Raw genomic sequence first — 16429 nt, forward strand, 5'->3', positions numbered from 1 at the left:
CTTCCTCAGTATGTCTAAGGCTCAGTAGGGAAGCTGAAGGGGGCATAGAATATTAAAATAGGATAAATCCAAAGAGAGTGCAGGAAGTAAAAAATAAACCTCCACATCTTAATTCTTAAAAACCCAATAATGTCCAAGGATAAGCTTCTACAACCCAATCAGGATCTGCAATGATAGAGGCGAGATAGAGGGGATTTAGATGAGGGGTCTCCCAAATATCCTTAATTAGATATGGGTTCTTCCCTGAGAGGCCCCTTTCAAATGCTCATTTGGGAAAACCATATCACCATGTCAGGAACTTGCTTCCATTCTGGGGCGTATCAAATATCTGTCTCCTCTTAAGAGGTGACTGGGAAGGACATAATTAATATTTAGGAAAAAAGAAATGGGGTGGTTTTTTTGAACATCTCCCTCCTCCTGTCCTGTTCCTGAAAAGGCATAAAACACTTACGAAGGCATTAAATCACACCGTCGATGGGGTTTAATCTACCACATTTTTTCCCCTTTCAGCTCTACCAATTTTTTTTTAACATGATGAATTGGTTGGGAAAATCCAATGCAAAGTAGAAGGTATGCTAGTAACTCCAGCATAAAACTTGCGTTTAAAAAAAAAATGAAAATTTCCCTTTGTGGATTAATATGGAATGAATCTGAGTACCAGAGAAAACTATTTCCTCAAGAAGTTGACCTCCTCTGGCACATTGGTCAATCTACTAAACAGCCATAATTCACAACTTTCCTTCTGTTCCTTTGTCTTTATGTCACATGGAAGGCTGCAAATATTGGTTTTTTACTGAATAGCCCAATTGTAAAAAATCTTCAGCATAAAATTATACATATTAGAGACCTACAAACAATTCACAAGACAAGTATGTGTACTATAAGCATCTAAATTGAACAGCTCCTCCTTCCTCACAAACACCTCAGTACTGTATGGCACACCATCCTCAGCACTATTCCAGGGGTAATATGGATGAACTGAACATTTTTTTTTACAGACATTTTACAAACAAATTCTGTAGGCTGCTCAAAAGCAGGTCATACACTTCTATATCTTGTGGAGGGCATCTCACAGATTCCAGTGCGACAAAAACCTCATATGTTGCTTGGTGTGTTTTTCATTTTTATTTCTGTAGTAGTTCTGTTTGGAAGGGTCTAGCTGAAATAGATCAGTGTCTCCTTTGAGGCTTGCCAAGACTCCTGCTTGACAGAGTCCACATTTGGTACTTCCTTCCTGCAACCTGTCCAACTCATCTTTTCTCCTGCCAGTTTTCCCTAGCCACCCACCATCTGCCTAGACTCTGCTCACATTGCTCTGCATCTCCGTTTCGCTCCCTCACTTTCTTCTGAAGTATGTGGCCTCAGACTGAGCGCAGAGCTGAGAGCTGATAAGAGCAATGGGCTGATGTTTCTTAATTCTGCTTAATGCAAGAGTGCTTCTCCGGCTGGCGGTTGGCTCCCTGCTCCAAAGTGGTATTTCAGGCATAGTGGGGAAGGCTGCTGATTGGACTGACTGCAAGGGAGGAGCAAGCTGGCAGCTTGTGGGTGACAGCACTCTTACACCACCAGCAAAATTGGAGTGGAGAGGGTTGAGCAGTTTTGGAGGAAGCAGAAAGAAAATTAAAATTTCCCTCTAGCACTATATGAATCTCCTCAGCCCTCTGACTAGACCTTAGTAACTCTGTTTCGCCACGTGAAAAAAAAATGCAGACTCCACCTTCCTCTCAATCCCAAAGAGCATGCATTGGCACTAACAGCAAAGGATTTGGAGGTCTCTGTTTCAAGTAAGGGGCAAGTAAGAAAAGGGACAATTAACATGAATGGACTGTTTTGTAGTGGTACTATCAGTGTTTTCCTATGAATCCATATTCCATCCAACAGTGACTGGGTAGTTTCTCCCCTCCTGAAGACTACTTTGTTGTTACAGAATCCTGTGAAAACTGCACACTGAGCATTAAGACTTATACTTTTTATTTCATGTGGGCATAAAGTATATACATGTACTAATTATTTAGGTACAACATTGTGCAATCACTGTATACACCGCCACAAGGAGGTATAATAAACCAATTGCCCAAGTAAGGGTCTGATCCTGCAAACCCTTGCTCATGTGAATAATCCCTATTCACAGAGGTATCCCTGCTGAAGTCAATAGAATATACTCATGTTAAGGGATTAAGGCATTTAAAATTTCTATTGTCCTTCTCTGAACCTTTTCTATTTCTTCTATAACGGAATAAAATTACAGTATCCAAGTAAGGATGTACCATTGATTTAGATACTGGTGTTATAATATTTTCAATATTATTCTCTAACTCTAACATAATACAGAATAACATTATTTCTGATTTGAACTACAGCTTCACCTGGAGCAATGTGTTTTGTTGAACAGCCCATAACAATGACAGGAGCTCATGAATGTTATGTGTAATTGAAGATATTCCTTCTGATGTGTGTAGACAGGTGTATCCCAGAATGCCTCATTGTGGCCTGGGATGGCCCTGTAGATACCCCCCTCAGTTTCCCTCTGAGTTCTGAGAATCCACTTACAGACAAAAAAAGAAAAAGTATTTAAAACGTGTTTAAAACAAAATTCCCCTTCTCTTGAGTTATAATTTATTCAACATAGTTCATCATCCCAAAGTGAGCTTCAGGATTTCCACAGCCCTGCTTTTGGGCTGTGTGATTCAAGTCTTAGCTTCCCCGTCACACAAACTCTCCTTTTAGTTCAGGGTTTCACGGCCCTCTTTCTGGGGGCAGATTGCTGGCTGAGTCCTTCTTCTTTCTGGGCTCTGAGCCTTCTTTTCACCAACCCAATCAACCAACCACTCCCTTAATCCTTCCCAAGCACTTATCTGGACCAGCAAGGAGAGAGGGAAGCCTTGCCTCACCCACTAATACAAGGCTCCCGATCCTTGGCCCTTAAAGGAAAAATAGACTGTTTTCTTCCTATACTTTCAGCCTCCCAGACACAAACTATTCCTCAGGACCATCTGTCTCTCACCAATATCTGTTTTGGTTTTCTGGACACTTGGAATGGGCTAACTAACCTCTCACCCTACCTTTTTCTGGTCTGAAAGGGCCATTACCCCATTACACTGCATAACCTTACACTTGTCTACAGTTGTTTTCTCCTACTATCACATTGCCCAGTTGCCTAGCTTTGTCAGGTGCTTCTGAAGTCGCTCAATGTTTTTCCTGGTCTTTACCAAAATAACTGTCATTTTCAAATTTTGTCATCTCACTGCTCACCCTCTTTTCCTGATATTTAACACATTAAATAACATTTGTCTTTATATAGGTGTTTGACTCAACCTACTATTAATCTTATTCCATATTGAAAACTGATCTCATATATATATATATTCCTAGAGTGAGCACCTCACCTGTCCTACAGGGACCAGGTTAAAGAGCTGGAGTTGCATATAAGGGTAGTAAAAGCCCTGTCTCCATTCAGGGGAGAATCCTCCAACACATGCATTGCAAAAGTCTAAAACTGACCTGCAAGGATCCCCATGGCAGCCGTGGCTTACAGGACATACCAGGGGCAGGCAGAGCATGTTGGTGGTGCTATTGAAGTAGGCAGTTGCGTGGAGATTCCAGGCAGCACTGTGGCCCCACAGAGTAGTCCTAGTAAGGCTGCCATAACTGAGACAGGTCCCCAGGGCTGTTTAATTTACCCTGGAGGCCTCTCCAGCCCTTAGAAGAACCCAGAATTGGAAGGGCACGAAGTTGTCTTACAGTCACCTTATTCTCCATCTCTTCTCCTGTATTGCGAGTTCTGTGCTGTGCTTCTTGTAAATGTAGCACAAAATCTCACCTGTAACTCTTCATTTTCTCTTTCAGTTTTTAATATATGACAGTTTTACCTCGATTTTGTGAGGATTTATTTTTCGTCATAAACACTGCTTTAAAAATACAAATACAGTAGATTAATTGGTTCTTCTTTATTCATTATTATACGACTCCTTCAAAGAGCATTAATAGGCTTCCTTTATACAATCCATGTTGCTTTCTCTCCACCACACATGGCCAGCTTTACTATTGTATCTGAATGAATTTGTTCAGCTAATTTAAGATACTCTGTCACTTTTGGAATAACATCCAGCAACTTTTCTAAAAACAGGTAAAAGATTGGATACCATCGATAGCTGGAATTATGATGATAATAATAATAATGTTGGCATCCCAGCCATTTCATTCTCTAAATCACTTCAGAAAGACACCCGCATGGCCCCACAATATGCCAACATTTTTATGGCTGACCTGGAACAACGCTTCCTCAGCTCTCGTCCACTCATGCCCCTCCTCTACCTACGCTATATTGATGACATCTTCATCATCTGAACCCATGGGAAGGAGACCCTGGAAGAATTCCACCATGATTTCAACAGCTTCCACCCCACCATCAACCTCAACCTGGACCAATCTACATGGGAGGTCCACTTCCTAGACACCACCGTACAAATAAGCGATGGCCACATTAACACCACCCTATACCGAAAACCCACCGACCACTACGCCTACCTTCATACCTCCAGCTTCCACCCCGGTCACACCACACGATCCATCGTCTACAGCCAAGCACTGAGGTACAATCGCATCTGCTCCAACCCCTCAGACAGAGACCAACACCTACAAGATCTTCACCAAGCATTCTCAAAACTACGATACCCACACAAGGAAATAAAGAAACAAATCAACAGAGCCAGACGTATACCCAGGAGCCTCCTGCTACAAGACAGGCCCAAAAAAGAAACCAACAGAACTCCACTGGCCATCACCATTTAACAGTCAAAATGAAGTCAATGTCTTTTTAGGTGAAAAAGGAACAAAGCAGCAGAGAATTATTAGTCAATTTTATACTATCTCATTGCATTAAAAAAAAAATTAAAAAGTGGACTCCAGATTTGGCTCTCAATTTCCATATCAAATGTGCTCTGACTGCAATGAGAAAAATGTTTTTCCCCCATTGTGAGCCCTGCAAGCTCATCTAGGGAACTGAAAGTTAACATAGGTATTTAATTTGCCACACATCACCACCACCAAAAGGCAAATTCTGCCCTCAGTGACACCCGTGCAATACCATAACCTTCACTGGAGCTGCACAGGTGTAAATGAGGGGAATTTAGGGTACATCTACACTTAAAATGCTACAGTGGCCCAGCTGCAGTGCTGCAGCTGCACCACTGTAGTTCTTCAGTATAGACACTACCTATGCAGACAGGAGGGTTTTCCCTTCTTAGTTCAGGAATCTCACAGCCCTCCTTCTAGGATCTGTGCTGATAATTAAGATGCAGCCCTCACTTGGCTTCTTTGAGCTACCCCTTTCCCCCCTGGACTTGGAGAGGTGAGCAGCCAGGCCTTCACTTTCTTGCTTTGCCTCTCTGGAAGCTTCTCTTTTATATCCAGGCCTGGACTGATTTAAGCACATAACTTACCTGTCATGTGGCTACACTACATTTGCCCACCTAGGAAGAAGGCTTCAATGAGTCACAAATGAGGCTAGACCCATTATCCTTCAGAAGGCCAGTCACTCTGTGACAGTGCCATTTTTACATGGCATTGGTACTGTTGCGTAGTACGCTAACATATACATATATAAACATATATAAGCTTGTTTATGGCTTGCAGCAAACAATCTGTATTAGAGGTGGGTCCTTAGAGAGGAAGAATCTCTCTCAGAGTTCCCCAGAGTACAAGGGTGCTGCAGCCAGCCATTAGGATAATGGAGATTTATCCCTTTTTTGCACCCAATGATGACTTATCTTCCCTGCTTTTTGGGGGGAAGAAGGGCTGCTTATGCCCCCAAGAGAACCAGCAGGGAGTAATGCCTATGGTCAGGGAAAGGGAGGGACTGTATTGGGACAATAAAGGTGAGGAGAAGGCTACTTAAAGCCTCCACCATGAATGGGGATTTGACTCCTCTGATCCTGAAGACAATGACTTGTATTTAACAGAGATGGGAGACTGGATGGGGCTAAGAAGCTTCTGTCTTTCACAGTCAGAAGTGTGTCGGCTGCGAGAGGGCTACCATTGGTGGGACGTCCCCTGTGACGGGGAGCGCTGCCGGAAAGGTGGAGACCGTGGTGGTCCCAATGTGGGTTTACCTTGGGACCAGGACCCCACACGGGCCAGAGTGGGCGGCATCAGGAGGGACATAATGTCTTGTGCCGCTTGGAGGACCCCCGGCGAGGATGGCATCTGGAGTAGCTGGTGGGAAGTGGGCTGGGCTACACCACTCGACCTGAGCTGGGGCCCAGGATCCCCAAGGGGATGAAGAAGAGCCCAAGACAGGGGCTTGGTCCACCCCAGATTTGTCCTTTCCCTCACAGGAAGCTGGAGACCTTCCTCGCCCCATCTTCCTGGGCTTCTTGGATGGAGCCATGGAAGGAGACTGGTGCCAGCTCATAGATGGTACCGGCGGGGCGCTGTGCACTGAGGTCACGGTGCTTGGTGCTGAATCAGAGCATTGCTCCGACATCAGAGTAAGGGCAGACTCCATCAGGAGTGCCTTCAAATGAATGTCACGCGCCTTCTTCATCCTGGGCTTGAAGGACTTGCAGATTTTGCACTTATCACTAATGTGACCGCCCAAGTACCATAAACAACTATTAAGTGGATCGCTAATGGGCATGGGCCTTTTACAGCGATTGCAGGGTTTAAAGTCTGGGGACTGGGGCATTCACCATGCCAAGGCAAGGTCCCTTTAGAGACCTACTAAGTCTCTAACTTAACAAATAGGTTGAACTAAACTAGCGGGAAACTATATGCAGTAATATTTGCAAGAGGTAAATGAGTTCAAACGAACGAAAAGCAACAGCTCTAGCTGAAGCAGCACCAATTCCATTCACCATCATTGGTAGCAAGAAGGAACTGAGAGTGGAGAGGGCCGATGGCACCCTATGTGCTGTGGCATACGTGTGCCACCAGAGCTGGTCTCCTACAGATACTGCTGAGGGAACAACTTCTGGCACCAGTGCATGTGGCGAGCACACACACCTAAGTTGAATGGACATGAGCAATCACTTAAAGAAGAATCACAACTTAGGGGCAAAGGTTGTTGCATATTCCTCTCCACATTGAGGGAGGGGGCAAATTTTATGAGCTTATGCTATACAGTTCCCTGTGCAGTGCAAGACTATATAATTTTGGGTTTATACTCCAGGGGGGGTGCGTACCTGAGGAGCTGGGAGTTGCCTTAGCTCCGTAGCCTTCTTATGCAAAGGCTGGTCAGAGAGCCTGCATGTAACTGCAGCTGGGTGTATCCCTACCTGTATGTATGCTGGTGAAAGTGCAGGCTGGAGAGCTTTGCAGCTTGTCACAGCAGTACAGTGTGAGAGGGAGCCCAGGCTGCTGGGTCAGGGGGCTCAGTGGTATCCCACTTCCAGGCGGCACCCCGGGGGAAACCCATCATAGTCATCCTGATCGTCTCAGATGGGACTTGTCCTTAATTCTGCCCCCAGATGGCCCTAATCTTAACCTGGGCCAGGGCCAACCTGCAAGTGCAACCAGGTGCACTAATTGCTCTCTGGCTTCTTTCTCTACCAGTGTGGGGTACATAATCCATAACAATACACCAGATTGTATCTCCTGTTATTTAGAACATGGATGCATATATATACACACACACACACACACACACACACACATGAAATTTGCCTTTTTGTTAATGAAATTCAAAACTGGATCACATCCAGTGATCCAGAGAAGAGAGAGAAAGGGAGTGTATAAACACACATATACCCCTTCCATTTTTCAAGATGAAAAAAATCACTTCAAGTTGTTTTAGATATCAAGAGGGCCTTGGGAGATTTTGTAACCTGGTTAACAAAAGTGCACACAACTTTCATTTCTAAGAATAAAGGATTAGAGAAACCCATTAGCAGCTGAAGTGACAGCAGCCTTTGGGGAGTGGATCCATCTCATTGCCCTTGAAAAAGAGAAATCAGAACACTAGAGACTCAAACTCCAGTTCATTTTCACTATCTTGAATTTGTCTTTATCTGACAGCTGAGGACAACACACTGGACAAATCCAATTCTTTGGCCATTTGTGTACCAAGCATCACATTACTGATAGATCAAGTTGGGAAGTGTATTCAATCACTCTGACTTCCAAGTTGTAGTTAATTAGGTTTTGCTGAGCTATAGCAGAAAACCATTTTAAACTTCATGTTTAGTGTTTCTTCATTAAGTTGTATTTCCTGATTCCTGTATTTGTTGCCTGGGATCACTTGATATGATCCAGATGTGAATTTCATTTACAAAACGCAAATAATTTTTTGGCAAACAAAACACATGTAGGATGATGTACTGTCCTTACATGAATACTGTACTTATATCTCACAGTTTTTATACTGACGTCAAAATTGGCAACAGCACAGGTTGTAGCACTCACGAATGGCGGGGAAAAAATCTGCAACTTAATTACAGTTTTAAAATTTGTACTAGAACTGAAATATAATATTTGATATGGATGATTTTTTAATACAGCAGATTTAGAGAGGATTATGAAAGTAGTCTGGCTGTGAGAATGGTAGGTGCAGAGTAATTATAGTGCATTTGGTGCAGACTGAAATGACTTGCAGTAGAAGGATGACATAAAGAAAGCTGCTGGATGTATGTATAAAATGGGGATATATGAAGGGACAAGAATTATCATGCATAAAATGGAGAAGAGAAGGGAGATTATACATAAAGTAAAGCAGAAAAGATTCCTGGATTTAAAAAAGGATGAAATAAATTGACAAGGAGGCTGACTGGAAATAATATATTAGGTAAGGATATTTTAAGATATTATGGACCCCATTCTGCAAATACTGATGCATCTGAGCTATTTTTCTCCTGGGAATAATCATATTGATTTCAGTGATAACAGTTACTGAAAAAAATTATCTATAAATGTTTGCAGACTCAAGTCTAATTATAAAATATGTTCCTACTAAATGCAAAACAGTGAAAGAAACAAAGAAAGTGTATACTATTTAACTGTACATGCTGAGTAGCCTTAAACATGAACATTTTGATTTCAAAGTTGAAATATGATTGAGTACTGAAGTGGCATACTATGAAAGAAATTCAGCTTAAATGATACACTTTTATAGACATGGATATAAAACTCAGAGTAGACATAAATATGTTGTACATTATAAAAAGGGATCATTCATTTCTGTTACTGGGAAAATGTTAATTCACATTTGCTAAGGATTAGTTTTCATTCACAATGCTATCAAGTATTTTTTATAAAAAAATACGATTTCCATTAACCAGTATATAACTTTTTTTTTTTGCTCCACAGCCCTTCTTCATGGGAGTCCCATAACAGTCATCCTCTCCCCTCCCCCTCCCCCCCAAAAAAACAAACAAAAAAAACACCTCCTGCACATCCAGGACACAAAGTGATTCACCAAAGGGAGTGGGTGATTCATACCTGGGGCGTTGGCAGGACCAAGCTAGCTCCATCCCCAGAGGAGCCCATGGCATCACAGTGCAGATCAGAGCAATCAGGGTTCCTCTTCCTACTTCCCCGCAACCCAGAGTCTCTTGGTCTCCCAGTTTGTGGAGGATTTAAAATATGCAGGGTTGCCGACAGTTGGGTGTCTGGGCCAGGGCAGGGCAGCAGCAGGGAGAGGGTGCAGGGAGCTCTCAGTGGTCAGGGAGGAGAGAAGAGGCTTCTGGGGCAGGGCGGGAGGGACTGCACTCCCATCCCCCAAACCACAACCACTGGGGACTCCCCTGAGTCTTCTCCTCGTTCTTCTGGCTTCCCCCCACCAAACATCCAGCTGGCTGCAGCCCCATACCCCACCATACTCCTCCAATAACCTCATCCCATGCCCTTAAGAGGACATCCCCCACAGTTTGAAAACCAATGTTCTAAATGAAACAGAAATCCACCCCCATCTTAGGCCATAGTCTCCTATTACATCCCAGGCACCCTAATCACAATGAATGGACTTGCATGGGATGTAAGCCAGGTCTTCATTTAGTCCTTTATACACCAGATTTTTTTAATTCCTATTTTTTACAATTCAGGCAGACTTCCATACTGATGAAACTGTTAGTATAGTATATAAAATCATAAATGCATTTACCTTTCAGGCAGTGTTTAGGGTTTCCATTGCCACGGTTAGTAATTAGCTAAGATTTTTTTGTGCTTTCTCCCTCACACAGCCCATTTTCTCTCCATACCTGATCCTGCAGTGAAATTATAATGGTGAATTTATGGCATCGCAATTAATTCCATATGGGAAGAATAAGAGATCATAAACACGGGATTAGAATTAAACTGCAGGAAGCCGTCTTCTGAGGGAGAAAGCCTGTATCCAAATATAACTATGTCCATTCATTAGAAGTAGCAACAAGAGAAACCAAAATTATTTGTAATTCTCTTATTTGAAAGTCTCTCAGTAACCTAATCCTCCAATACTCCGATGTATGAAATGTAATTCCCACTCTATTCAATGGGAGGTGTTTTTTTTTTTTTGAAAGAACTGTCATGTTTTAATTATTTGTTAAAACAATGACAGTGGGTTTGATGGAGTATAAAACACAGAAGACATAGGTTCACATGCCTGAAAGTGTGAGTAACCCACTTGAGGTCATGCAAATTTTGTGACTATTGCCTTCATGAGATTTAATTTAAGTGCCCTGCCCATCAGATCCTTCAATTTAGTAAACCTGAGAATGAAGAAAACATTCCTGCAAGTCAGTATCTGAAAGACTACCAAATAAATGCATACAATCTTTATAATTTAAGAGAGGTTAGACATTAGCACAATACTTGTATTGCAATTACAGAAACATTTTCACATTTTGCCATTTTCCATTCACTCTCTGTTATAAATAGCCAATGTGAGAATTATCAGCCAAATCAATGATTAAAACTACTTTTTTGCCATTGGTCTTGATGTTTCCAATGTATTAGTAGTTTTGATTGACCATAACAGCTAAAGAAATCCCACATTTAAATGTTCCCATGCATAAATATTGTTGTGAAAATTATTCAAAGCAGTTATCATTGCAAGGTTCTTGTATGCAAGTTTGTTTTTCTTTTAAAGCATTAATTAGAATAGCAAATAATTATTTGACTTAAGAAAAAAAATTACAAAATTAGTTTTAAAAACACAGATTTCCACTACAATCCTGGAATCTGATTCATGCAAATCTGTCAGGGATAAAAATCAACCACAATTTAATTTCAAGCCTTCCCCACCCAGCAACTGTACAATTTATGCACTACTTTTCTATTTTTACTGCAGGGTAATGACAATGATGAATGCTTTTACTAGGAAATAAATATTCATTAAAGAGGCTCAGGAAAAAAAAAAAAAAAAACTATACCCCTTCCAAAAGCTCATGAATGTGCAAGATCCATTTGACTGTTGCAAGAGATTTATTTGTGAGAAAGATGGAACTGTGCCCACAACCGCATCTCATGACAATTTAATAGCTCAGTTAAATTAAACCTATGGCAATACTTACTTGTAACCACGGCAATCAATATCATTAAAGTTGGTGTCAGCTATAATAATATCAAATGTGTGTGGGTGAACAAGTGATTAGTGATGAATGTAAATCAGACCAAGACAGCACAAGTGTAAGGCATTAAGGAGCACTAATAGGGAGCCACTCAACTGCCAGGAAGCTTCTTGCTGGGTCACTGCTCCTCCAACCAAGCTAGTCATTAACACAGAAACTATATAAACAAGGACCAAGTGGTGGCTCATTAGCAGTGATTTACATGTTTTATGACATTTTTGCATATATACAAACCATTCTAACAAGGGAAATTACTTAAAATAAAGAATGACAATAACTTTGGCATGCTTCAGAAATTGATTAGGGAAAGTTGATATACAGTACCTAGAAGCACTTGAATCTATTGAAACTGAACTACAAGTGGGTTAAGAAATATCCTACTGCTGTTTCAAGACTATTGAAATGTAGATTACTGAACAAGAAATAATCATGTATCTCTTTCTCCACTACTTTATTCATGTGTCATTCTATGGGTATAATAGACAGACAACATCCTAATTTCCTAGGGCTAATAAATTTATAATTTTCTATTTATCTACCTGTGGAAGGAGCATGTAACTAATCATTTATGGGCTAAAGGAATTATGCAGAAAATGCTAAAAGCAAAGATAAAAACATGGTCTTTTGTTCATTCTCTTTTACAACTTGAAAGTGTTACCATCATATATAGCACTTATTTTTACAGTAATAAAAAGGCTCCTTCTGACACAAACATTATTACATAAAAACTGACGAACCGTTCAGTTTATGATACTGATCTGATTCTCTTCTTACACCAATTACCTTGGAGTAACTCCACCAAATTCAAGGGAACTACACATGATTTACATTAGTGTAAGTGATGGAAAATCAGGCCCAGTGACATTCCAGGTTTCATAATTTCTCCTACAAAGTCTTTCTTTTTCCTTGCCTAGAATTTAGTATTTGATTGACAATATTTTCTACCCAATGAATCTATTACACAATTGACATAGTATCTAGCCCTCTAATGTAATAAGCCTCTGAGATCTGCCATTCTACTTGGTTTTTAGTTTTAGTTTTAGTTGTTTCATGTGTGTATATAATCTCTCTCTCTCTCTCTCTCTCTCTCTCTCACACACACACACACACAGGTAGCCTATACCTCAATCCCCCTACTTCTCTCTTCAAAGGCCAGATAAAACAAGTGACTTTGCGGTGTCCCAATACTTTATAAATTAAGATGTGTATATTCCTATTAGAAGACTAGCATCTTACCTTGAGACACTCTTCTTGTTTGAAGAGATCCTCACAGTCCCTACCCTGCAGATCAGGAGAGTTAAGGAGGTCTTCCACTTCAGACAAGGCTTGCAGGAGTCGAAGGATCTCTGCCAGGTATGCAGAAGGCACATAAGTGGTTTCCACAGTCATACCTTCAGTCACCACATCTGTTGTCTCTTCATAAACTGTTTGCTGGTATAGATATACAACAGAATGATTCCTTTAGTTTCTTAACATTTGAAAAAGTTATAATTTAATGCAATTTCCAGTTCACAACCCAGAGGCAATTAAAAATAAATCCCACCTGTACAACATCTAAAGGAGACGGGATTAAACAGAAAGAGATTTGAAACATATTAGTATTATTAAAATAGCATCATTCTATAAAGTGTAGGCTGTCCAATCAGCAGGATAAAAAATAAAAGTATTTGAGATTATGCACAATGCCTCCTCACTAGTCTGTTTGAATCAGCAATTCCTAAAGTTTGCCCATGGTTTCTTGAAGAAGAGCTTTCCTCTCCTCTCCTCATCTAGTAAATGTGGACCGGTAATTAAACACCATACGATTCTAATACTATTCTGATTCTAGTACTACAGCTTGCATTTTCATTTATCTGAACTACTAAAGTGTATGTCTTTCATATACCCGTTATGAGCATACATAGACAAAAACTAAATCACTTCAAGCTTTCTATTAAACTCAGTTGTGTAACATTATCTTTTACATATTAAAGAAAAAAAGACCCATTTCCTGACAATGTGTAGATGCAAAGCTAGTTCAGCTCTGTTCATAAAATATAAAAATCTCTCTCTTCAAAACTAGAAACCACTAGGTACTTGAAATGTCTTGATCAAACTTCCATTAACCCTTTCACATGCCTAAAGAAATCCCAGCAACACTCTTCTTAAGGCTACACAGGTGTTCTTCTCATCTGAATGGATATTATCTAAAAACCTGCCAGTGCAATACATGCCCATTCCAACTGTAGTGAAGGGGTGAGGGGACACGTATTTTACTGCTAGGGGGGAAAAAAAGTTGGTTTATACAATGCAGAGCCAAACTGACATCCAGTGATGGGTTCGAATGATGACAGATTTAGATTCTTTAGAACACCCTAACTAAAGTAATCAGATGTTTGCAGTGAACACGAAATCAGAAGAGAAGTGAGGTGAGAGGGGCTGAGGGTTTAAGGCAGAGGGGAATGTGCCTACCAAGGCTTTTTTATTTATTAATTCTGATTTCATTGGTCACCTTCCTGGAAAGTTTCAAGATAAAAGGCACTCATGATTTTTGTGACTTGATGGTCATAGGTGTCAGAATTTCTTCTCAAAATATAAATCCTACAGAAATCCATCTGAGTTCTGAAGAGAAATGCAGCAACATCAGACATTTGTTACAGTCTTTCCAAAGAGATTTTTCCAAATAGCTGTTGGAGACTGTTACATCAAAACCAAGTTGTTTAAATGTCCTGGTCTTTCCATTGACTTAAGTCAGTTTTGGATCAAGTGCTCAATATTTATGGAAAGCACTGGTTTAACAGTCTTGGAGACACTAAAATGTTTGTTTAACCACAGGATGGTAAATGTAAGTACAAGCCTTGCCAAGGTGTATCATCCTTTAATTGTGAGGACCATGTATAGGGATGAGACAGGTATGAGTCTACATGTCTCCACTAAGCATACATACCAGGATGGCAGCTGTAGTAGTGGGTTTTTGAGATGCCCACAGCTGTGCATTATGAACTTGGAGTGAGACCACAAAATCATGTCACACATTAAATGGTAACTGCCTTCTGTCATTGCTTGAACTGGTGGTGAAAGTCCCATACTTCAAGACCAATATCCTAAGTCATCCAGTCCCACAATTATCCTTTTAAATGGCCTTGAAATGTATGTGCGCACATACATGCATGCAGACATGCACAGATACAAACATACACACACTCCACATATATGGAAATAATATCCATGAGATAATTTGTGGAGTCATGTGATAAATTGAATTTATCATGCACATTTGACAGGTTCACCTGCACTCTGCTCACTAACCCAGCTTCTCAGGACTTATTCTAACAAAGGGATTGGAAACCTTCAGCACGTGGCATGCCAGGGTAAGCCCCCTGGTGGGCCAGGCTGGTTTGTTTATCTGCCGCGTCCGCAGGTTCAGCCGATCACGGCTCCCACCGGCCACGGTTCGCCGCTCCATGCCAATGGGGGCAGCGGGAAGCGGCATCCAGCACATCCCTCAGCCCGCGCCGCTTCCCGCTGTCCCCATTGGCCTGGGATGGTGAACCGTGGCCAGTGGGAGCCGCAATTGACTGAACCTGTGGACGCAGCTGGTAAACAAACCGGCCCGGTCCGCCAGGGTGCTTACCCTGGCGGCCGTGTGCCAAAGGTTGCTGATCCCTGTTCTAACATTTGAAACCACTGTGCAGTTTCAAACATTAATATTGTCAGTAATTTAAATCAAACTTCCACAAAAGTGTTTCTTTCTTTCCTCCTAAATGTTGAATTCTCCCATAACCCTCTGCCCTCAAAAAACTTAAATTGCGCTGAGGTATGTAAAAGACTGTTATGGCCTGTAGCAGTGAGAGGTAACCCTGCAGAGCTAGAAATGGGACATTTTAAATGTAGAACTAGAAATGGGTTTCCAGATTCTGCTGCGAGAGAGAGTGCTTGCTTCCAGTCCTTTAAGGTCCCGAGACATTAAGACAGTGACATTTTCATGTATAGCAAAACTTTCTTTTTGGTCTGTGATTGTACAGCACTTCGCACAATTAGCTCCTGACAATAACTACACTAGAGTAAAACAAATATTATTTTAGTTTAACTTTTGAGATATTTTAAATGCAATAGTTATATTTTTCTCCTTTGACTCACAAGATAGTACATGTGTACTCCTGGTTATTAAGAGTCTGATCTTACAACATGTCCAGGACTCTCAACACACAATGAATTGCTTAGTACAATATAAGATTGGGCTCTAAGGGTGCATGGATTTATAGGCTCAGTGATACAAAAAATATTGCCAATTTTATTTTAAACAATCAGATTATGCTCATGGGCTCAAAAACTATGGTATAATACGGCAGTACAAAACCTAAGGAGATAGGTGGAATAGAAAGAGACTAGATAAACTATATAATGCTGTGGCATAGCATAATGGTTTGGTTGGCACTTCTTTGTGATAACCTGCAGAACCCCTTGTGGTTTTGCCACTCAAGAGTGGCCAATAACCACATTTTGTGAGTGGATATAAGAACAATCCCTCAGTTCTCCTGAACTCCTGAAATAATAACCTATGCTGAACTCTGACAGATACCTTTAGGCTGACCAGATAGCAAGTGTCAAAAATCGGGACAGGAGGTGGGGGGTAACAGATGCCTATGTGAGAAAAAGACCCAGAAATCGGGGCTGTCCCTATAAAATCAGGACATCTGGTCACCCTAGATACCTTGTACAGTATTTACAGAACTAGCCAAAATGTTTAAAACAAACAAACAAACTCAAAACACTACTGCTATAAACAGTAAAGCCTCTTCAGTCAGACTGTGCCCAGGTAGAATTAAGCAATATCTGAAGTCAGTGATAAAACTTCTGTTGATCTCAGCGGGAACAGGTCTCAACAACTATCCTAAATCATCGAATGG

General features: G+C 41.1%; 1 protein-coding gene across 1 annotated transcript in view; it reads right to left on the reverse strand.

Moving 5' to 3' along the window:
* The window catches only part of LOC112125929 (dystrophin-like), a 1989526-nt gene that overhangs the window by 1006908 nt on the left and 966189 nt on the right, over positions 1-16429 (reverse strand). The window contains exon 42 of the mRNA XM_026648920.1: positions 12777-12971. Within this exon, the coding sequence (XP_026504705.1) occupies positions 12777-12971 (195 nt within the window). The remainder of the gene's footprint in view (positions 1-12776; positions 12972-16429) is intronic.

The sequence above is a fragment of the Terrapene carolina genome, unplaced genomic scaffold (genome assembly GCF_002925995.2).
Source record: "Terrapene carolina triunguis isolate 2854851 unplaced genomic scaffold, T_m_triunguis-2.0 Scaffold22, whole genome shotgun sequence".
NCBI classification, from domain to species: Eukaryota; Metazoa; Chordata; order Testudines; family Emydidae; genus Terrapene; species Terrapene triunguis.